The sequence below is a fragment of the Chionomys nivalis genome, chromosome 18 (assembly GCF_950005125.1).
Source record: "Chionomys nivalis chromosome 18, mChiNiv1.1, whole genome shotgun sequence".
NCBI classification, from domain to species: domain Eukaryota; kingdom Metazoa; phylum Chordata; class Mammalia; order Rodentia; family Cricetidae; genus Chionomys; species Chionomys nivalis.
In genome coordinates, this window is record NC_080103.1 from 44,243,738 (window position 1) to 44,266,680 (window position 22,943).

A 22,943-nucleotide genomic window follows, 5' to 3' on the forward strand; every position below is an offset into this window, starting at 1 on the left:
TGCACGTGGGTCATTCAAGGCTGTGTCTTTGTTTTAAGCTGCTGGTTCCACTGAAAGATCCTCCCCCCCCTCCCGTGGAAGACTCTCACTCAAGTCTCGCGATAACACGACCCCCACAGGAACTCACGAGACACTGTCCTTCCTGCAATCACACATCACACGAGGTTTATTGACAGGACAGGAACCAGTGCACTGGGGCCGAAACTCATTTCCCAAGCAGGGGTAGAGTAGCTGGGAGAGAGGGTATTTAGGGGAAGAAACCACAACCCAAAGGGGGTAGGGAGGGCGTCATTGGAAAATTACGAAAATACCAGTGATCATTGGAAAATTCCAAAAATTACCAGTGATCATTACAAGGGGGTAACTCCCCGTTTGTCAAGATTATTCTCAAGATTGTAATCTAACTTCGTGGTCAGCTAGTTCCTGGAACAGAGTCACTGAACCGGCTAACCTAGATTTTTGGTTCTTCTCTCCCTGCTAGATTTTTTTTTTTTGGCTCTACTCTTTCTGCTAGAGGGGTCTGGATTTATCCGGGTCTTTCACCACCATGGGCCGACTGGAAGGCAAAGTCATTGTCCTGACTGCTGCTGCTCAAGGGATCGGCTGGGCCTCGGCCTTAGTAAGTTCACGCCTGCGGTGGCTTACTTTCACTGTCTGGAGGTGTGCAGACGGGCGCCAAGGTTATTTCCTTCTCGTTTACTGGTTTCTCTTCCTCTTCCCTGTCTTTCTTCTTCCCTTGCTTTGGTTTTCTCCTTATTTTTCTTTCTTTTTGCAGCTTGGAATTGAACCCAGGACCTCAAGCAGGCTAAGCTCACATGCTAAGAGCACACGCTAAGCGCGCAGGCTAAGCGCACAGGCCTGCCACTGAGCTGTGTTTGCAGCCTCTCACTGTTCTTACCTTTAGTACTCTTGTCTTTTCCTGTTTGTTGGTGTGTGTATGTGTGCTTCTATGTGTGTGATGTATGGTGTGTATGTGTGTGGTGTGTGTGGGGGTGGGTGGGGGTGGTGTATGTGTGTGGTGGGTGTGGTGTATGGTGTGTGTATGTGCAGTGTGTGTGTGTATGTGTGTGGTGGGTGTGGTGTATGGTGTGTGTATGTGCAGTGTGTGTGTGGGGGGTGTGGTGTATGTGTGTGGTGGGTGTGGTGTATGGTGTGTATGTGTATTGTGTGTGTGTGTATGTGTGTGGTGTGGGGGGTGGGGGTGGTGTATGTGTGTGGTGGGTGTGGTGTATGGTGTGTGTATGTGCAGTGTGTGTGTGTATGTGCAGTGTGTGTGTGTATGTGTGTGGTGGGTGTGGTGTATGGTGTGTGTATGTGCAGTGTGTGTGTATGTGCAGTGTGTGTGTATGTGCAGTGTGTGTGTGTGTGTGTGTAGCAGTAGTAGCACGTGCACCAGGATGCAAGTGTGGAGATCAGAAGACAACCCTGGGGGATTGGTTTTACCCTTTCTCTTTGCCATGGATTCCAGGGTTGAACTCGGGTCTCTAGGCTTGTGTGGTGAGCTGAAAAGCTCTAGCAACCCCGGGTTTGGCCAACAGGCACTGGCAGACCTTGCCTCGCCTTTCCCCCTTCCCTCTCCCTTGTAAACTGTAGATTACCTCCCTAAAGCTAGCAACCAATTAATTCCCTTATTAACCCTTGTTTGGCTACTTCCTTCTCCCGAGGCTGGCTGTCAAGGTCCAGCAATGAAAGGCCTCATTTAGTTCACCTAATTAGTGTGCCCAATCAAAACATACACCGCATCCTAGCCCAACCTGACATAGACCTCCCCTATTTTTTCTTCTTAACAATTATACCTGCGCCAGGCGGTGGTGGCGCACACCTTTAATCCCAGCACTCGGGAGGCAGATGCAGGCCGATCTCTGTGAGTTCGAGGCCAGCCTGGTCTACAGAGTTCCAGGACAGGTTCCAAGGCTACAGAGAGAAACCCTGACTTGGAAAAAAGAAAAAAAATTATACCTGCAAGGTCATTTGGTGCTGTTTTTCTACCTGAGTCAGAAAGCAGACAGTTAAACTTTTCTTCCCTGCTTAATAAAGGATCTCTCTGTGAAAACAGGTGTTTGGATGTAGTTTGTGCCTAACCAGGGTCTGTGAGGGAGCCCCCACTGGGAGCCCCCATGGTGCAGGAGTTTCTTCAAGTGTCCCTATCCACTGAGCCCTCTTGCCAGCCCACGTATCCTAAGTTCAAAAGAAAAGTCCCTGACTGAGAAGAAGGAAGGAATTCCTTGTGCTTACTTAGTGTCACGCGACCTTTGACCCTGAATCACACTCCTCTGTCCCAGTTTATCTGCACCGTGAGGAGCTGACTTGACTCTACCGGGCACGTAGCTCTCTGCAACTGCGTCACTCAGTTCAAGGTTAAGACCCGAGAGTTATAAAACTCGGCTCGTTTTTTTGTTTGTTTGTTTGTTTGTTTTTGTTTTTTGCTGAGGTACCTCGATTTCTCCCTCATCACCCTGCTACCTCACACTGCAGTAGGAATACATCGCCGTCAGTGATTGGCATTTATGAAATCACTGCTGGAGTCCTCGGAGGTAAACGTCCTGTTTTCCTCTGGACTCGTTGCTCACAAGTGGCACAAGGAGGCCATGGAGCTGGTTCCGCAGGTAAAGGCACTGTCACCTAGCCCTGAGACCTAACTTTGACTCCTGGAAAGAGGAAGGAGAAAATGATTCTTATATGTATACCGTGGCACATGCCCACACACATACAAACACATACACAATAAACAAATAAATAAAAAAAAATAAAGAAGTAAAAACATAGATAAGGTCTCATCGCAGAATAGCGGCATTATTTTACAAACAGGTATTGCAGGGTTGTTTGTTGAAACAGGGTCTCACTATGCAGTCCTACTGAGTTCTAGGTTGGCCTCAAACTCACAGAGATCCCTGTACCCATGTGCCTCCGCTTCTTAAGTGCTGGGATCAAAGGCATGTGCTAACACACCCAGCTCTGAGTTAGGGTTTGTGAGTTTTTTTAAATATTTATATTTATTTTATGTAGAGTGCCTTGCCTAGATGTATATACATGTATGCCAAGGGCACACCTGGTGTCTGCACAGGTCACAAGAGGTTATCAGATCTCTTAGAGTTGGAAACACAGACAATTGTGAGCCGCTGTATGGGTGCTGGGAACCAAACCCAGGTCCTCTGGAAGAGGAGGCAGCTTTTAACCACCGAACCATCCCTCCAGCCTTGAGTTAGAGTTGTTTTTAAAAAATACTGTATTGGTCTACAAGAGCTAGTTCCGGGACAGGCACCAAAGCTACAGAGAAACCCTGCCTCGAAAAACAAAAACAAACAAACAAAAAATACTGTATTGTTTGATAATAAAAACACAAAGTCAGTTGTAAAATACAATGTATACTGCGCTGCCCTAATGACCGCTAAAAATAATGATGGTGGGATAAGTGGAAACGAGACTAGGTAGATGAAAATTCCACCTATTTTATCGGAAACACAATTAAAAAAAAACACTGCGAAAGGAAAGATATTTTCCATTTTTGAAACAATTTATTCCAGTAAGCAAAGAACTGATTCGTATTTTGTTTCTGGCAGGCTTTTGCAAGAGAAGGAGCCAAGGTCATAGCCACAGATATCAACGAATCCAAACTCCAGGAGCTGGAAAATTACCCAGGTGAGCAACCTGCCTTTGGGGTCGGCATCAGCCGGGTATCAGAAAACAAAGACACCGAGCATTGAAAGGAAACGCTGGGAGCCGCTCCAGATTCCTGTCTCTTAGAGTCTGACTCCTTCGTAAGGAGTCTGTGTTCCGCGATCTGCAGAAAATAGTCCGCTTAGGCAGAAACGGAAGGAGGAAATCTGAAGGGACGAACTTAAGGTTTCCTGTTGCACAACCTGTTGAGGGGTCTTTGCTCCCGATTACAAAGGTCTGTGAGAACTAACAGCTGTCAGGTTAACTATTAATGACGACTTCGCAGCTGCCCCTGGCTGCTCTGGAGCAGCCTTGTGCCAAGAACATAGTATGATCGTCTCATGTTCTTGCAAAAATGTTCGTGGTCCCATTAAAAGCTAAGCGGCAGATGGGAATCCATTGGTCTTCTGTTTGTTGCCTTTAATCATTAGTTTTATATTGCTGGAAGGAAAATAGAGACATTTAGTGAAAAGTAGAACCCACTGTATAATTTTTTTACTAATTTTTAATTTTTGTTTGATGTGTGTGGATGGGGTACTGCCCTAAGTGGTTGCAGTGCCCATGGAGGCCTAAAGAGGGCGATGGAGCTTCCTTTTTTTCTTTAATTTTCTTTTTCCAATATTTATTTATTTATTATGTATACAATATTCTGTCTGTGTGTATGCCTGCAGGCCAGAAGAGGGCACCAGACCCCATTACAGATGGTTGTGAGCCACCATGTGGTTGCTGGGAATTGAACTCAGGACCTTTGGAAGAGCAGGCAATGTTCTTAACCTCTGAGCCATCTCTCCAGCCCCTCCCCCCCAATGGAGCCTCTTGAACTGGAGTCACAGAAGGTTGTTAGCAGGGGTGCTAAGAATCAAATCCAGGTGGTCTGAAAAGCTGACAGTGCTCTTAACTGCTGTGGACTCTAATGGGGATTTACTGAGGGGCGGAAGATGACCTTTTAAAGATTTGTATATCTTTAGGAGAGGTTTCTAAGGATCTACTTTATTTTTTATCTGTGTGTGAGAGCATGTGTATATGTGAGTGCCACAGAGGCCAGAAGGTGAGGTAAGATCCCCCAGAGCTGGAGTTACAGAGCTGTGACTGCTGGGATGTGAGTTCCAGTCCTCTGATAGAGCAGTAAGCGCTTTTAGCCACTAAGCCGAGTCTCTGCCTGAGATCTGCACAAGTTAATGACACTCTTGAGAGGGCTAATGCCTTTAATGGCTTTGCATCATATACCGCCTAAATGGAAAGGCTACGTTATTCACACTCCACGCCGCCAAACAGCCAAATCCTCGAGGTTACATAGTGCATGAGTTCTTTGTAAATTCTGTCTTTTACTTTATTCTTCAGGTATCCAAACTCGGGTCCTTGACGTCACCAAGAAAAAGCAAATTGATCAGTTTGCCTCCGAAGTCGAGAAAATCGATGTGCTCTTCAATGTTGCTGGGTAACTGTAAACTTTTGGTTTCTCTCTGAGAATGTTTTCTATGGGCTTATTAAATGATTGTGGATCGTATGAAAGATAGATTAATTGACAAACCACGGCATGTTCCTCGGGAAGTCAGGCTTGATGTCATACATCACTGAACGATTCAGTAAATGAGACAACTATGTCATTGGACGTGAACTTGGGGCCACAGACAAGTAAAGCTAAGGAAGGGAGTGGGCACTGATGCAAGATACGTAAATTAAGCAAAACATTGGTTTCTGATGTTTCCTTTTGTAAATGATCCACTTGTCCTTCTACAAGGCTATATCTGGAGACATCGTAATTGGGTTTTGAGCATCCATTCAGGCTTCAGCATTGCAGGAGACTGTGTATGGTTCTTGCTAGAGGAAGCTTACTGAGTGACTAACCAGAAATCCTGTAGTACATGGGAACTGCTTCCGAGTACATCTTATATTTGACTACGTAGTCACAGTCCAGAGGACCGAGTCTGTAAGGATGCCATGTTCAGGAAACTCCCTTGAGGAAGAATGGCTTGCAAGGGCGCAAGGTTGATTCAGGATCTGTCTGTTCTTCTCCTTTGTGCACTGTGCCAGATGCGAACAGCTACAATGTTGCTCTGCTGCACTGGTAAGGGGAGACACAGATTGTCTTGCCAGTTTTGATTTCCCTGTAGAACTTTAGCCTATGCCACCTGAGGGCACTGTTGCCCTGGAAACAGGAATCAGATGGAACCACTGTTCTTGTTCCCTTTCTGTTTCTAAGCACTGGAGTTTCCAAAGCCCTTGGTATAGAGATTCTTATATTTAGCAGTTCCTGCCTTGTTTTTTTCGAAAGAATGATTTCTTTTTCTTCTTTTTCTTTTTTTCTTTCTTCCTTTCTTTCTTTTTTAACATTTGTGTGTGTGTGTGTGCCCTCACATGTTTGTGAGAGCTCACGGCATGTATCTTTCAGGGGTCACTTCTCTTCTACTACACAGGTTCTGGGAATTGAACTCTTGCCTTTAGACTTGGCAGCAAGAGCCATGTCCCTAGTCTATCTTCTTTATTTAGACAAGGTCTCACCATGTAGCTCTGTCTGGCCTGGAACTTGCTCTGTAAACCAGGCTAAACTCATACTCATGAAACCTGCCTTCTCCTGCATGATTAAGTCTTTAATCATGTTTTTTTTTCCCTCTGTTTAATTGCTCGTTCAGTTTTGTCCACCATGGGACCATCCTGGACTGTGAGGAAAAAGACTGGGACTTCTCAATGAACCTCAACGTCCGCAGCATGTACCTGATGATCAAGGCATTCCTTCCAAAAGTAAGAGGACGGACAGCATCAGCAGGGCGCCATCTTTCCCACGGGGTCCTCAGACGACAGGCACATATGTAGTTGAGTGCACTCATGGCTAGCACATTGACTAATGTGGACTGAGCATTTATAGCAAGGCAGTTTATGGAGATTAATCTGTTTAACTTTCCAGTTCTTACATTCAGGGAATATTGATTAAGCATTTCAACATGCCAGACCCCATGCTACACTCAGGCGACCCTCCAAGGAACTTAACAAAGTTCTTTTTTGAAGAGAGTCCCTTTATGGAGGGGTGAGAAACTCAACTGGCGTGTGATATAAATTGGATGGTTATGGGTACCACACGGACAAAAGAGCTAGGGTAACAGTGAGGCCCTCGTTGACCTCACTGGCAAATTGGGATTCTCAGAATGAAATAAAGTGATGGACTGGCTTCTTGCAGCAGCAGCAGAATAGTCCCATGAGGTCAGTGAAGTTTATCACAGCAGCTGACTACACAGAGCGCAAACCTGAGATGAGAGGAAAGGAGCCCAGGCTCACGCAACCCTTCCGGGTCTGAGCACACACTGTCAAGGAGCTTATGCCCCAGGGCTTTTTTTTCCCACCACAAAGACTTACGTTTTTTTCTTTTTTTTTAAATTATTTTAATTTAATATTTTATGTGTGTTTTACCTGCATGTATGTCTGTGTATTCCCAGAGGCCGGAAGAAGGCATCAGATCCCCTGGGACTGGAGTTACAGGCATCAAAGCAACCAATACTCTTAATAACTGAGCCATCTCTCCAGCCCCTTTCTTTTGTCTGAGATGCAGTCTCACTATGTGACCCTGGCTGGTGACTAGGAGGCTAGCCTCGAACTCACAGAGATCTGCTTGTCTCTGTCTCCCCAGTGCTGGGATTAAAGATGCGCACCACCGTGTCCAACCTACATTTTCCTTTTCAAACAAATCGTTATGCACCTTTAGAGTGAAGAACTCTTCCGGGTGCTCTGATAGGGTGTAAATGTTGAAGGTGTGTGAGCCTGACCAGGCATGAGTCTTTAAACCAATAGGAGCAGACAGTGAATGGGCCTGACGGAAGACAGAACCCGTTCAGCTCCAAGGAAGGTATACATCCCCCCCCTCCCGCCAAAACCACTATCTTACTGCGTAGCTCTGACTGTCCAGGAACTTACTGTGTGACCAAGCTGGCCTTGAACTCACAGAAATCCGTCCACCTTTCCCTCCCAAGTGCTGGGAATAAAGGCATGCACCACCACGCCCAGCTTGAAGGTCTGCTTTGGAGTACTTAATTAGTGCTTTAAGAGGATCTTTGGTCAGTCCACATAATACTGGACTCACTGTTCCCTCAAAAGTATGTTTCCAGGCAGGAGGATGACGCAGAGGTTAAGAGCACTTTCTGCTTTTCCAGAGGACATGAGTTCGGTTCCCTGTAGTGACTGCAACCTGCAGCATTCGATATCCTCCTCTGGCCTCTGGAGCATCCACATACATGTAGTGTGCCCTCACAGAAACACGTACACTTGAATAAAAATAAAGTAAACCTGTAAAATGAGTAGACACATGTAAGTAAAACTGTTACCCTTTTAAAGTATATAGATGTTGTTTGGGACCTTAATGTATTTGTTGAAGACCAACACTTAGTATAGGATTGGGGGGAAGAACTGAAGGAGAAACCTAGGGCACAGAGAACAGCACACATATCTACTGCAGAATATTTGTTTAACTATGAAAAGAAGAGCTGCATTTGTGTAACTATATAAAGATGTATTACATTTGTTTATGTGCAGAATATTTGTTTGACTATGCAAAAATGTGTTGCTGTTTTACCTTGCCTGCCTAAGGTACCTGATTAGTCTAATAAAAAGCTGAATGACCAGTAGTGAGGAAGGAAGTATAGGCAGGACTTCCAGGCAGGGAGAGTAAGTAGGTGGAGGAATTTAGGCTCAGGAAGGAAAGATAAAGAGATGCCAACGGTCAGCCATCCAGACGCAGAAAAAGCAGGAAAGTAGGACATATGGAATGAAAGAAAGGTAAGAAGCCCCAAGGGAAAAGGTAGATGAATAGAAAAAAAATGTTAAAGTAAATTAAAAGAGCTAGTGGAAAAAGCCTAAGCTAAGGCCAAGCGTTCATAATTAATAATAAGTCTCTTTAATTGGGAGCTGGTTGGTGGGTGAAAGAAAATGGCAGCTACACATAGCCCACTCGTGTGCAACCCCAGCCTGCTGTGGGTCTGAAGCGGAGGCTAAGACAGGGGTGGGCACAAGGCACAGTGCAGGTAGAAATTAAGTTTTTAGCTTTTTAAGACATCCATGCCAGATCATGAGCTCATGATCCTAACAATGACAAAATACATTTTTGTTTTTAGAAAACAGTATCCATGACTGGAAGGTGGAATCAGAAAGACTTGGCACCACTTGTGTAGAGTGGTTTCTACACAGACCCAGAGCAAATACCTGTCATCTCAACAGTTGGGAGCTTTGAGCCCAGATGGGGGCTTCACAGCACAGCCTAGTTTTAGTGGGAAAGATGACTCTGCCCTTGACTCCTAGTCTCGGACACTAGCACTTAAGTCCCTAAACACATGCTGAGCTGCTAGGCTGTATGTCCTAGGAGGTGGCACTTGCTCCTTCTCGTTGTGTGTCTCGTTCCTCTAAGGATGAGGAGGACACACTTCACGTCACTTCCAGACCTGGTTGTCCAGGGTTTTTCTCTATCATTAACAATGACACACATTTACCAGGTTAAAAATTTCCAGAATGTAACACCCATGTAGATCTGAAAGATCATTTGGTCAAAACATAGAAATAACTATAGAAGACTTTTGTTCACAGATAAATGTGCAGCAAACCATTCCTAGCTTGCAAAACCAGTCCAAGAGGCAGAGACCAAGTTGGAAATAGTGTGAGAAGAGTAACCTGCAGAGTGCCAGGCTCTCCAGAAGAGAAGATCCATCCTCGCAAAATCGGGGGGATGTCTTTGGTCTTTGGGTCTGCATTTTATTGACTTTCCCCCTGGCTGTGCCTTCTCGGGGTTGGTCACATAGAAGGATTTAGCAAACACTGACTAAATGAATCAGATTTCTCAGTCCAGAGAGAGGCCACACGTTGGATCTAATGACTCAGATGCCAAGAAATGACAAGCTGAGCTGAGCTCTGGCAATAGGGACAGGAGGGCTGTGCCTGACTTGGACTAACTAGATTCAAACAGAGAGATCCTCCGCTTGAGTTTCCTGGAAGTCAGTTGTTCTAGGCCCATCACCTCACAGTCTTCCCCACCAGAAAAATGCGGCTTCCCAGGGAGCCAGGAGGAGCCCTGATCTGTGACAGTCTGTACTGTGGCAGCCAAGTAGCGCTGTCCCTGGGAGAGAGCCTGGAAACGGACAAGGGGCGGGTTGCAGAGCCGGGGAAGCAGTAGGCGGAACTGAGTGGGTGGTGGGAGTGCCGATTTGCAATGCTGGGGTGACCCAGGCCTGAGTTTTGCCCTGGAAACTCCTTGAATTTCAGAAGACTGGAAACAGCCTGTATCACAGCCAGTCTATATACTAAACTGAGCTGTGTATATTATCTAAGTATTATAAGTAAGTTATGTTAGATAAGAAAAAAATGATAAACGAGATAAGAAAAGAAATTATTTGAAAACTTGGGTTTGTGTTTTGTTGTTGTTGGGTTTTGGTTTGGGGTTTTGTTTTTGTTTTTGTTTTTTTGCATTATTATACATCATGACTATTCCTCATCCTTTAAGCCTATTAATCCCCACCTCACCCCCCTTTTTTTTTTGACATGGGGTCTTACATGTCCCTCACTATATTAGAACTTGCCATGTAGACCAGACTAACTTTGAACTCAGAAAGATCTGTCTTCCTCTGTCTTCTGGGTGCTAGACAGGAGGCAGAAGAGGAGGCATTCTGCCTGACTTTTTGGTCCCCTTTATCATGTACAAAGATACATTGCAGCCCAACGTGGTGGCACACACCTTTAGTCCCAGCACTAAAAGGCAGAGGATCTCTATGAGTTCTAGGCCAGCCTAGTCTACAAAGTAAATTCTGGGACAGCCAGGGCTACTCAGAGAAACAATGTCTCAAAAGAAAGATACATATAAATGAAATGTTGCTTCCGCCTGCTGTGTCCCTGCCATGGTTGGTCACCTCAGCCCCACCTGTGTGCTCTTAGCCTCTACAGCCCAGTGCCTTGCACTTTGTCCTGTACTCTTTGATCTTGGGTATAATTAGCCCAAGTATGAATATGGAGAGTAAGAAAGATACCACAAGGAAGTAGATGATCTTGGCCACCCCAGCTCTGGACCCATCAGTCACAAGACTCCTTTCCTTTCCTAAATTTCTTCTAAACCTAGTAAAGAAACTCACCCAACAGGAGAGATGTTTCTCTCTCTAAGTCCTTTCTTTACATTGCCTGTCAAGATCAGTTTCTGGAAAGAACCACAGTGAACTGATCTCCGTTACGTCACAAACACGCCAGACGTCCTGTTCTCTAGCTTGTGTTCTGTCCCCAGCAGCTGTCTGAACTCTGTGCCACGCTCCCTCTTCATTGCCTTTACTCTTTTCCTTGACCTCCATCTGACAAATGACTTTGCTGAGAAACTGGTACCCGACCCCAGAAGTTCTCTCAACTTCTTATTTCTTCTCCCAAAACATCCATAGATGGCCATACCTTCCTTTATCTGTTACCTGGAAGCATGTATCTGAGTAATGGTCAGTAACAACCAAATTAAAATTCCTAATAGCATTGCTCATTGCACATGACTTCAGGTCTGGGCCAGGGCCCTGCCATCTGCATTTGAAAGTTGTACCAAGTGAGTCACTGGAGTGTCCTTTCTAGGTACCAGAGACCCTCCTCATGATGCTGCCACCTTTTAGTGAGGGGTGGCCCTCCTACAGTGTTGGTGCTCCCTCTCAGTGTGCTGCTGATCCTCCCTGTCGGTGTGGTGACGCTCCAGGATGCTGAGCAAGCAAGCACACTCCACCTGTGTCCCGATCTATCCGCAGCTCTGCTTTTCCCACGCTCTCCCAAGCCACTGCCTCTGCCTCCCCTGCTCCGCTCCTGGCACCAGAGTAAGCTCTGTAATCCCCAAATTGAAGGTTCTACTTCTCTTCCACCTTAGATCCTTCATCGTGACTGCAGTGCCTCCAGGGGTCAAACCCAAGTTCTTCGGGGTGGCCTAGGTTCCACTCTGCACCCTTACTGCTCCCAGGCCTCCATTCCAGCCAGACCCATCCCCTCCTCCTGGTCCCTTGTGGAGACATTACACTTGTAGAACCTCCTCCTTGAAGCACCTTGGTTTTTGTATTCTCCTATGACTGACATTGTTTTAACCCTTTTTCTTCCTCCTCAGTAGCTCCTCTGCAATGCCCCAGCCCCAGAGAGGACCTTCCTACCCCATCCTCTCCTCGGCTCTCTGCAGGTCTCCCCTGTTGCTGGCTTCTTGTTACATCAGCCTCTGCAATCAGACCAGTGTCTCCTGTGGGCAGGGACTATGTCCGGTGTCTTTGAATTCACGTAAAGCGTTGTCTGCCCCCATCAGAACACACTGATGTTTGCCCCTGGCCCTTTAGCTCAGGGTTCATTCTTGGTCTTACTGATAATGTTGTACCCATAGGAGGGCTTTAGGAATGCCAGTGGGTGTTTGGATGTGCCACCGAATCTTAGCAATGCATGGGCAAAGATTATGGGTTCCTCTGTAAGACTGTTTCACGGAGCTTGAAGTTAATAACAAGATAATTAAATTGAGCCCGACCTGGTAGTACACTCCTGCCATGCCAGCCCTTGTGAGGCTGAAGTCAAGGCCAGTCTGGGCTGTAAGAAAAGCCTGTCTCCAGAAGATGAAAAACAAAGAAAGGGGTCTGGTTGTCTAGGAGTCAATACAATGTGTCAGTGAGCTCCTGCTTCTGCCTGCAGAGCAGAGATGTGTTTACTTTGTCTTGCAGATGCTTGCTCAGAAATCTGGCAACATTATCAACATGTCTTCTGTGGCCTCGAGCATCAAAGGTACTAGCGTCTTCCTTGTGGTGAGGGGCGGGGGATTGAGTTCACACACACACACACACACACACACACACACTTTCATGAGCCATGTATTTTAGAACTAAGCATACACAAATTTCCTAAAACTCACATGAGAATTCAGAACAGCTTTTAAAAAAAGTGATCGTCAAGCTTATGTCATCGGGGCTGTTGTACGGATAGATGTGCCGCTCATCAAATTGAATAAAAATATTGCTGTCTTTGCCTTTCCTTTTATTCCTTCTATATGCATGGAAGTGAAAACTGAGTTAGGAGAAGAAAAGATTCATCATTGAAGTGATCCAAAATGATACATTGAGTCCAAACTGAGCTGGTTGCCCCTTGTATCTGCCCCCCCCCCCAAATTCTCAGTATACAAGGGGACAAAGCCTGTCTTGTGCTTCTCATAGATGGCATGTCAGGAACCCTCTGGCCTTGAGTTCACTAGGTCACCGAAGCTGACTTGACCTCCCCTTGATTTTCGCACTTCCGTTTCTGCAGGGCTAGGTTACAGGTGGGCACTGCCAGATTCAGCACCAGATTCCATATTCTTCCATGGAGCCGAGGTTACACAGAGTACCCCATATGTGAGAGATCCCTGTGAGCACAAGTCTGAGACTGCAGCTCAGACAGGGAAGCTGGGCCCTGAAAGGGAAGCCAAGCCAAAGGGCTAGGACTAAATGGAGAGAATGTCACAGTGATGGATTTGAGAGTTTAAGATGAAATTTCTGTGGGGACAGCATTCTGTCCCTTATAAGTGCGTGAAATACACGTGAGCGGAATGCAAGGGAGATGGACGTTTTGTTTCTTCACGCAGAAAGATCTAGAGAGGAACGAGGGTGTCCTGCAGCGGTACTGACTGTGAGCATCAGGTGACTGCGGCAGACTAGGTGCAGCATCTTAACCCCAGAGTCCGAGTTAGGTCCCGCCTATAATGGTAGCATTTTCTGCATTCAGGAACTGTCTCTGTCGCCATTACAGGAGAAGAGAAAGCCCGAGGTCAGTCATTCTTTAAAGGGAAAGCTGATTTCAAATTTTTTTTATTATAAATAAATAATAAAAAGAGCAAATGGGAAGACTGTGAACATGGTGGGTGGGGATGGAGCTGTGTTCCTTTCTAAAGGAAGCTATGTCTCTAATCCCTTCCCATACAGGGGTGGAAAACAGATGTGTGTACAGCGCAACCAAGGCAGCTGTGATCGGTCTCACAAAGTCTGTGGCTGCAGACTTCATCCAGCAGGGCATCAGATGCAACTGTGTGTGCCCAGGTGAGCTGGGCAGGGAGGGCTGCGAACTTGGCCTTTTTTACCTTGCATTAGGCACCATAAGCAACACTTTCACCAGCTTGTTTATCATGTGTTCAATTTCTTTTCATCATTGAGGGACATTTAAATTAAAGGTTTGGCCCAGTGAAGAGAACAGTTCAGCTTTGGATGGACCAAAGTTCCCAGTCACTTGGGAAGAAACCTCAATGAGAAGGATTTAAAATCCAGCATATGAGGGACAGTTTAGACTCAAGAGGCTGAGACACAAAACTTGCCAGAATCTGTTGTTTCAAAGCAAACCATGCTGACCTTATCAGAGAAGAACACACCCATGAGACAGCAGAGAGAGAAAGGGGAGCCTCGTGGAGCACAGGGGTCTGCCAAAGTCCCAAGCAACGCCAGGATGGCTCCTTAATCAAGGATGCTATGGCCTGTTTTATACGTGAAGCTTACTGGAGACACTTCCACCTGGATAGTTCATGCATTTTTCCTGCAAAGGCCGAGTTGAGAGGTTGCAACAGATCACATGACTCTCAAAGCCAAAATATTTGCTCCCATTATGAAAAAATAGTATGGCCACCCTCCTGCAAAGAAGCAAGAACACTGCTCTGCTTTTCCTGTGTTGTTTATCTGGCTTCCTGGCTGCCGGAACTCACTGTGTGAAGCAGGCTGGTCTCTGTCTCACAGGATCAGCCTTCTTGTACCCCGTTGCTACTGGGATTGGAGGTGTGCATCACTACACCCAGCAAAACCACTTTTCTTTTTTTTTTTTAATATTTATTTATTATGTATACAATATTCTGTCTGTGTGTATGCCTACAGGCCAGAAGAGGGCACCAGACCCCATTACAGATGGTTGTGAGCCGCCATGTGGTTGCTGGGAATTGAACTCAGGATCTTTGGAAGAGCAGGCAGTGCTCTTAACCTCTGAGCCATCTCTCCAGCCCCAAAAAACCACTTTTCTTAACAACTGTGGGTGAGGCACTGTTTCTAGGTCGCTGCAGGTGCACTTCCTTCTGGTTCCACCAACCCAAAATGAACACAGGGCACCGAACAGTGCCAGCGGAAACCTAGATATCTCAGGCCACCATTCACGGGTGGTTTCTCAAAGCTTGAAATAAAAGAGATTCCCAGACTCACAGCTGGGGGAGGGGAGAGCAGTTTTGATGAATTGCACACTGACACACCATTCACTAGTGCACCGCACACTGAAAAGCACTGAATAACAAAAGATCTGTCAAAGCAGAAGCTACTGCTTCATATAACCTTGGAGAATCAAAGCCAAGGAATGACGTGGAGATCGTACCATGCAACAGAGCTCATGGAAGAGATTTATGGGGGCCAAGAGAGAACAAAGACGACAGACAGAGCAAGAGAATAGTCTGTGATGGTGGGGACATTTCCAAGGGCACAGGTGTGAAGTTGGTGACTGGTGATAATGTGGCTGCTGGCACTGCGTCACTGCAGGTGGGAGAGCCCCTGGTGTCTGACACAGATAAGGAAACAGGCAAGAAGACGAGGTTATCCAAAAATCAAAGGCAGCAGAGGTCTTTTTGCTACAACTGCCTCCTCCCATCACTGCCATAAGAAAAGTGTTAAAGCCAAGGAATTTTGTATGTCCCGGACTAAGGTTTTCAATAGTTTACAGCCAAAGCCGGGATGGTCCACCTGATGGGCATGCCAGAATGGAGAGCGTGCATTGGTGGGAGATCTGTGTGTCATTTGGGAGGTCCTAGAGGAGATTCTATTCAACTCTTGGGTTGGGAGCTACAGATGTACACAGGAGAGACTATTGAATACCCTTCATGTCTGAGCTGCGGAGATTAAGATTAAGATGGTCTGTGTCGTTTTCGGGGTGTGGAAATGCAGCCACAGAAGTGTCACAGAAAAAGGACACTCTCAACATTCATTCTTGACTACAGCTGATCTGAATGGCTACCAGGGGAAAAATGGCAAAAGATCTCAAAAATGTTTTTGTGTCCACAGCTAGAATTTTCACAGGACTTGGAAAATATGCTATTAAACTCCAGAACAGGGAACTAGCTGTGATTCACGAAGGCCGCCCCAGAAGCAAAGGAGGAGTGAGCGCACCTCGGGTAGTGCCCATGGTTGTGAGTCACCACGCTCCAGCCACACGTGCGGACATGGCATGGCAGACACCAGTGCAGTGGCATTGATCTGAGGACATGGTTTTCATCTCATGTTATCAGTGGTGGCTCCGTATAAAATATGACACCCTCTCAGCACTTACAGCTATAGGATTTTGAGGACTGTTATGGATAACGTGAGGTGAGCATTGGTTGGTAGAAGTTTGGACTTTAAGTAAGCTATTGACAAGCAAAATGAAGAAGATTTTGTAAATTGGTAAATGGAATGTCTCCTCTGCAGTAAAGTGGAGATTCACACTGTTGCGGAAGGGGTGAGTGACCCCACCGAGATGAAAGAGCTGCTGTGTGTAGCAGGATGTGACTGAGACCCTAAGGCCACGGTTCCACACAAGCATGCAGATAGGCGAGGTCTGTGGCAACCATGAAGTTGAGCCCAGGATCCCCGTGGAATGGTTTGAAATTGTTAAGGCAAACTGGCGAAACTCAGATTTGCTGTTTTCTGCTCCTCTTGAGACTCCTGTGGGCACTACCTGAGATGACATGTAAAATCATGCATCTAAAATCAGCAAGTAAATGCAACATGACGGTGTGTCGCCAAAAATGCCTGGTAACTCCTCCAGCTTCCCAGCCTAGTGTCCGAGAGAATCACCGTGTGTGTGTGTGTGTGTGTGTGTGTGTGTGTGTGTGTGTGTGTGTGTGTTTAAAAAGCGTTTTGATGTCATTACAAAAGTTATCACCCCTAGCAGCCAGGCAGGCGTCATTTAAGTGGAAGGGCAAAGATCTCACTGCTTGCTTATCACAAGTAAAAGAAGTTTAAGGTTTAATTCCGTTTTCAACTGATGTAACCACAGTGACTGTCTCCTTTGGTTTAGGAACGGTTGACACTCCATCTTTGCAAGAAAGAATACAAGCCAGAGACGACCCCAAAGAGGTATATATACATCGCGGCTAGAATGTGTTCAAACCTTTTGACCAAAATTTTTTTGAAAAACATAAAATGCCCTGTTCCTTGTCTACAGTAGATAGATCCACAGAGACAGAAAGTACAGAGGTGGCTACCACGCCTGGGAGAGGGGAACATTGCTACTTAGCAGAGGGAGCTGTTTAGTTTGCATGATGAAAAGCGAGATGGAGCCTGGTACTCGTGGCACTGTGTATGTGTGTACTTATAACCCCCGAGCTGTACACTTAAAGTGGCTGAGATGCTCAGTTTGATGTTATGTCTGCTAACGCTTTGCTGTTCTGAGATGAAGAGTCCTGTGCATCCTGGACTGGCTGTCGCTGTGTCCCTCCTTCCTCAGCGCCCCATACTGACCTTGATGGCCATTCCTAGTGGCTTTCTATTTGTGTCTGTTTTGTTGTTGTTGTTTGGGGTTTTTTCTTTTTTGTTTTACTTTTTTGAGACAAGATTTCTCTGTGTAGCCCTTGGCTGTCCTGGAACTCACTCTGTAGACTAGGCTGGCCTCAAACTCACACAGATCCATCTGTCCCTGCCTCCCAAGCAGGGATTAAAGGCATCATGCCACCACGCCCAACTCTAGTTACTTTCTTACTGATCGCAGTATCTGTAGATTCAGTGTATCGTGACTAGTTTGAGTAACATGGGTGGAAAAAGTCACAGTAACCTTAGTTGATGGCCCTTGTCCCTTTATAAATTTCTTGATGGTGTTGCACAAGCCAGCCCACCTAATGGCCCTAGTCCCTCTGTAGATTCCTTGATGGTGTTGCGCAGGCTAGCCCACCTGATGGCCCTAGTCCATCTGTAGATTCCTTGATGGTGTTACAGGGACATACGCAAGCCAGCCCACCTCTTTCATCTGGAACTGTCTCTGACCACAGGCACTGCAAGCTTTCCTAAACAGACAGAAGACGGGAAGGTTTGCGTCTGCAGATGAAGTGGCCCTGCTCTGTGTGTACTTGGCCTCGGATGAGGTAAGCGCTTCTCTTCCTATTTGTTGTTCTACCAGACTGGGTGCTGTTTGCTCATCCTCATCACAACTCCACGAGTCTGTGGTCTATGTCACATGATAGGAATAAGTTCTGATTTCTGTTGGGAGCAGTGAGACTTCAGATCCTGAATTTCTTGTAATCCCCTACAGCTGCTCTGAGCACGAGACCTTCAGGAGTTCCTGATGGCAGGAGAGTGGTTTCTGGTGGGTTTGGCTGGGGCGTGGCTATCTCTAGATAATCTGCCCCTGAACACAATAAAGGGGGCATTCTTGGGGAATTCAAGGATGACCCATGTCGCTGTCTTTCTGTCTGTGTGTGTCTGTGTATTTTAACCTCCAGCCCCCTTGCCCGAAGCTCGCAAACTGGGTGCCAGCGCAGACACGGGGGGTGGGGAGGTGGGGAGGGCAAGGGGGGGCGGTGCGTGGCAGATTTCCTTCCCACAAAGAAAAGCCACCCCTATCGGTGACAGTGGCCCTTCCTCCGTCAGCTGTACATGACTCAGTGTAATGTCATACATGAATAGGGAAAAATTTAAAGTGCATGTTTGAATTATTTGCTTTTTAAAATTACAGCTATTGGCACGCTGATTAAATATAAAAACCTCCTGGGCTAGCAAGATGACTCACGGGTAAAGACCCTCACTGCCCAGCCTGATGACATTAAGCTCAAGCCTGTCACCCACCTGGTGAATGGAGATAACAAACTCCCAAAAGTTGTTTTCTGACCTTCACTGCCATGTCATGCATTCATACACACATACACACACATAACAAATAAAATGTAATTTTATAAAACCCTCTTGCTTGTGAGAGTTGAAGGGGGGATATGAGCAGGCTCACCAGCTTAAATTGTATTTGGGGGTAGAGTTGGTATATGTCATTTTAGTTTACTAGTGACCTGATTGGGAGGGTCCATGACTTTTCCCCTTCCTGTTTGTCATTGTGTGTAGAAATGCCTGATTCTGTCTCTTCAACTTTACGGTTGTTTAATAACGAATTTCTTCCCCAGTGACTAGTGTGTATGACTGATAAAGCAAAAACTCCTACAAGGTACAGAGCCTTAAAACATCCTCTTCTGTTCTGGATGCACGAGAGACAGAATAACAATTGCACCAGTGTTTAACTTGGTGAACCAGTGCATTTTTACTGGGGTCACTAACAGAAGTGTGGGCAAGGGGCTAATATCAGGGGCAGGGATGACTATGTCACTGAAAAGCCTGCCTCCAGCAGTATCTGCCTCTAAAGCAGGAGGGCGGGGCAGAGCCATTGAGAATCCTGCCTGCTGTAACTTCCCCAGGTGTGTGAAGTTTGTGTGCCTCCTGGGTCCCCTGAGCCTCCACCCCCTCTTAGAGGGACTGCTGCATTTCTGGGGGGGTGGGTGAGCGGGGATTGCCTATTAGTTCCTCTTCACAGTAACTTAGTGCCACCCAGATGGTTGAGATGGTTTATGTACCAGTCCTCAAGACTGTTGGCAACAGTTCCTAGAAGCTGGGGAATTGCTAGGAAAATTATTACTGAAGGAAACACTTTACTGTTTTCATGTATTTAAATTTTTTTTAAAAAAATGTATTTTCTTCTGCCTCTTTCAATGATTTCAGCTTCAAATCTCTGTCAAACTAAGGAGACAAACATGATAGTTTATTATCTATTTTAAGTGAATAGATTTTTATTTTTTAATTCTTTGACAATTTCATACATCTATAGAATGTATGTTTACTCCCATTACTCTCTTTCTCCCATCTCCTTTGAGCCCTTTCTTCTCAACAGTCTCCTCTGCTTTCATGTCTTTTTTTTTAATGACCCTCTGAGCATACTTCCTCTAAAGCGTGGGTGTGGGGTTATTTACATGCGAATGGGCTACCAGTGGCTACAGTACTAAGGAAGAATGACTCCTTTCCCCCAGCAGCCGTGAATGGCCAATAGCTCTCTTTTGCTAAGAGAGGGACTTTACCAACCCCTCTCTCCCTCTTAACACGGAGTGGTAGCCTCAGCTGCTGTGGATGCCTGACTTCAAGGGTCTTGTCATGTCCATGTCCAGAAGACAAGGTGGGATTTTTGTTGTTATTGTTTTTGGTTTTCGTTTTTCAAGACAGCGTTTCTTTGTGGCTTTTGAGCCTATCCTGGAACTAGCTCTTGTAGACCAGGCTAGCCTCAAACTCACGGAGATCCACCTGTGTCTGCCTCCTGAGTGCTGGCATTAATGGCGTGCGCCACCACTGCATGGCAAGTTGGGATATTTTTAAACTTCTACTATGACTTCAGCTTTAGTTCTCTGGGAAATGGAATGTTTACAAACAGAAGCCAATAACTATTTTTTTTTTTTTTTGGTTTTTCGAGACAGAGTTTCTCTGTGGTTTTGGAGCCTGTCCTGGAACTAGCTCTGTAGACCAGGCTGGTCTCGAACTCACAGAGATCCGCCTGCCTCTGCCTCCCAAGTGCTGGGATTAAAGGCATGCGCCACCACCGCCCGGTCCAATAACTATTTTTTAAGACCCTTGAGTGTTACACATAATTGGGCATCTGAGTCTAGCATGGAGTATAATTTGACCCGTTAGTGTATTGCAATAATGATTGCCTATTGTAGATTTTAAAAATATATTTAGTGTGCATTCACGAATTTATCAATTAATAAACATTCTCTTTTCCCATTGTTAATAGGACCACTTAATGACTGGCACACATGAAAAACACTCGTTAGTGGTCGGAAAGTTACCCGACTTTGAATGGTTCTGAGCTTCAGAATAAGATGATAGAGCAAGTGCTGTTTCTGCGTGCACTTTTTACCACCTCTCCTTAAGACTGTGATTCTGAAGGCAAACAGACTGTACGTGGGATGTAACCCTCTAATCTGCTCAAGGCCATGTGCTCCAGGTCATGGGATGCTCAGCTGTTCTAAGTCATCCAAACAGTTCAGTTATGGTTTCCTGTTAGCATGAGCATCAAAGGTTTTGTTTATCCCAGTCCTAAGAAATGTTCAAAATACACCCTGGGTCCAGCGTGCCTAACTGTGTGTCCTAACTGTGTATCCCCTGTGCTTGTCCTTGCAGTCTGCCTATGTAACGGGCAACCCTGTCATCATTGATGGAGGCTGGAGCCTGTGACTGCTGGAAACTCCTGCTGACTCAATGATCACCTCTCCTCTGAATGGCGTTCGTGAAAACAGCCCCTTTTTAATGATTGTTCCCAAGAGTGGAGTCTTTCAATAGACTCTGTCTCTTCTGAAACGATGGAAAACAAGCCAAATAAAATGTATAAATCAACACTTGGGAGGCAGAGGCAGGTGGATCTCTGTGAGTTCGAGACCAGCCTGGTCTACAAGAGCTAGTTCCAGGACAGGCTCCAAAACCACAGAGAAACCCTGTCTCGAAAAACAAAACAAAACAAAAAAACAACAAAAAAAATGTATAAATCAAAAGAGTAGTTTTTAAAATCAGCAAAGGTTTGTGAGATCCCACTGGCATAGCAGGTAACTGTTACAAAAGACTATGGCTATAAAATCTGGACATTTGCAGCTTAGTGTGAAGGCCAGCGTTGGGGGGGGGCAAGGCACTTAGATGCATTGTATCTCATGGGGCTCTGATTTCTGGGATTCGGAAAAGCACATTGTTGTGTCCTCTCTTAAGAAAAGAGGAGGAAAAGAAGCCAGATCGTTTAGAAAGGCATCGGTCCTTAACTGGAGAGAACCTTTTGTTACCTAATTGCTTCCCCAAGCCGGACTTCTTACCAGCATCACATTGGGGGTTCAGGTTTTAACATAGGAATTTGGGAAGGATACCTTAGTTTATAGCAATAAGTAAGATGAAACTATGAATACAAAGAAAACACTTTTAAAAGAAAAATATTTATTTCCAGTTTCACTTTATTTTTCAGAACAGAGATGCTTTTTTAAGTTCTGCCTTGCTGTTTGTTGGTACCAGCCTGAGATTTTTACACCACTGTCAATGCATGCCACAGGTAGAAAGGAGCTGACTTTAATGACACAGGAGAGGGATTCTAATTGACAGCTACACTTTTTGTCTTGTTTTGTAAAAGAAAAGTGACCAAGTGTTTACCACATATTAGCGCTATTTTCTTAGTCTAGACATTGCTTATTAAAATCAGCAATTATACCCAATATGAGACTAAGAATATATAATTAGGGTTCAATACAGGCAATTTGAGAGGATTTTTGCAGATTAAATTCAGCAATGTTTTTCAACGATTTCCAGGTAACAAGTTAGAGGCTCATGACTCTGAAAACAGGCTCTGCATCAATATAAGTAAGGCACTAACAGGAGACAAGTGAAAGGAAAGGAAGTAAGTGAACGGAACCCTGGAGTGGAGAATAATGAAGAACTGGGTGCTGAGAGCAGGTTCACGCAGTGCTGGAAACAAATGAATTCATTTAAGCATGGTGAATACTACAGCATAGATCCCAAGAGCAGGAGATCCTCAGCCACTGCTCTCCAAGCCAAGACGTTATAAGCCATGAAAGCAGGAATGAATCTAGCCAAAAAGTTCAATTTTTCCATTCATGCCAATCAAATAAAGAGACATATCAAATGAGCATCATATGACCAATGGGGGAAGAAAGGAAAATATGTCTTGGACCTGCAGATGAGGAAGCTGATGAGAATGGAAATTTTTGCAAGTTTTAGAAATGAGATTATTTTAGGGAAAAAAAATCATTTCATTGCCTCCGAGAAAGGGTCCTGGATGGAGCCTAGGTTCATTCCAAGGATGGGCCAGAAGAGTCACCCATGATTTCTGTCTGGCGTAGAAATTTATTTGATGCACCAAGATTGAACTGAGCATTTGCTCAAGGAGTGAAACCAGGTAAGGGATGGGAACAATTCTCCTTCGAGATGGGCGTGTCTTTCTGACTAAGACCACTCCACCCCCTTAACCCTAGTGTTTAAAAATCTATCTTAAAATATAACAAATTTCAACTCTGCTTTAAAAGAAAAGGAGAAAAGTAGGAAAGGAAGACGCCAAACTGGAAATCAGAAATAAAAAATAAAGGGCCGCTGGGAGGGTTCCAGTGTAAAAACAGCCACAGCAAGAGGCTTCACCCCGCCTTTTGTAACCTGCCTCTCCACAGTCCCTGAGAAGACAGGGAGAGTCCTGGAGGTGGCGTGGGATCACAGAATTTAGGAACAGTGAGTGAGCCAGGCTGCTGGCGCCCAGCCGTGTGAGGAAGAAGGGAGCAGAGGATTCGGGCAAGCAGGCCGGGT

General features: G+C 45.6%; 1 protein-coding gene across 1 annotated transcript; it reads left to right on the forward strand.

The window, feature by feature from the left end:
- Positions 1–502: 502 nt before the first annotated feature.
- On the forward strand, positions 503–20,966 carry Bdh2 (3-hydroxybutyrate dehydrogenase 2). Its single transcript, XM_057794119.1, has 9 exons — positions 503–619; positions 3,561–3,639; positions 4,999–5,095; positions 6,291–6,399; positions 12,333–12,393; positions 13,563–13,676; positions 16,654–16,712; positions 17,621–17,713; positions 20,778–20,966. The coding sequence occupies exons 1-9, from the start codon at positions 548–550 to the stop codon at positions 20,829–20,831; spliced, it is 738 nt and encodes a 245-aa protein (XP_057650102.1). The 5' UTR covers positions 503–547; the 3' UTR covers positions 20,832–20,966.
- The last annotated feature ends 1,977 nt before the right edge of the window (positions 20,967–22,943 follow it).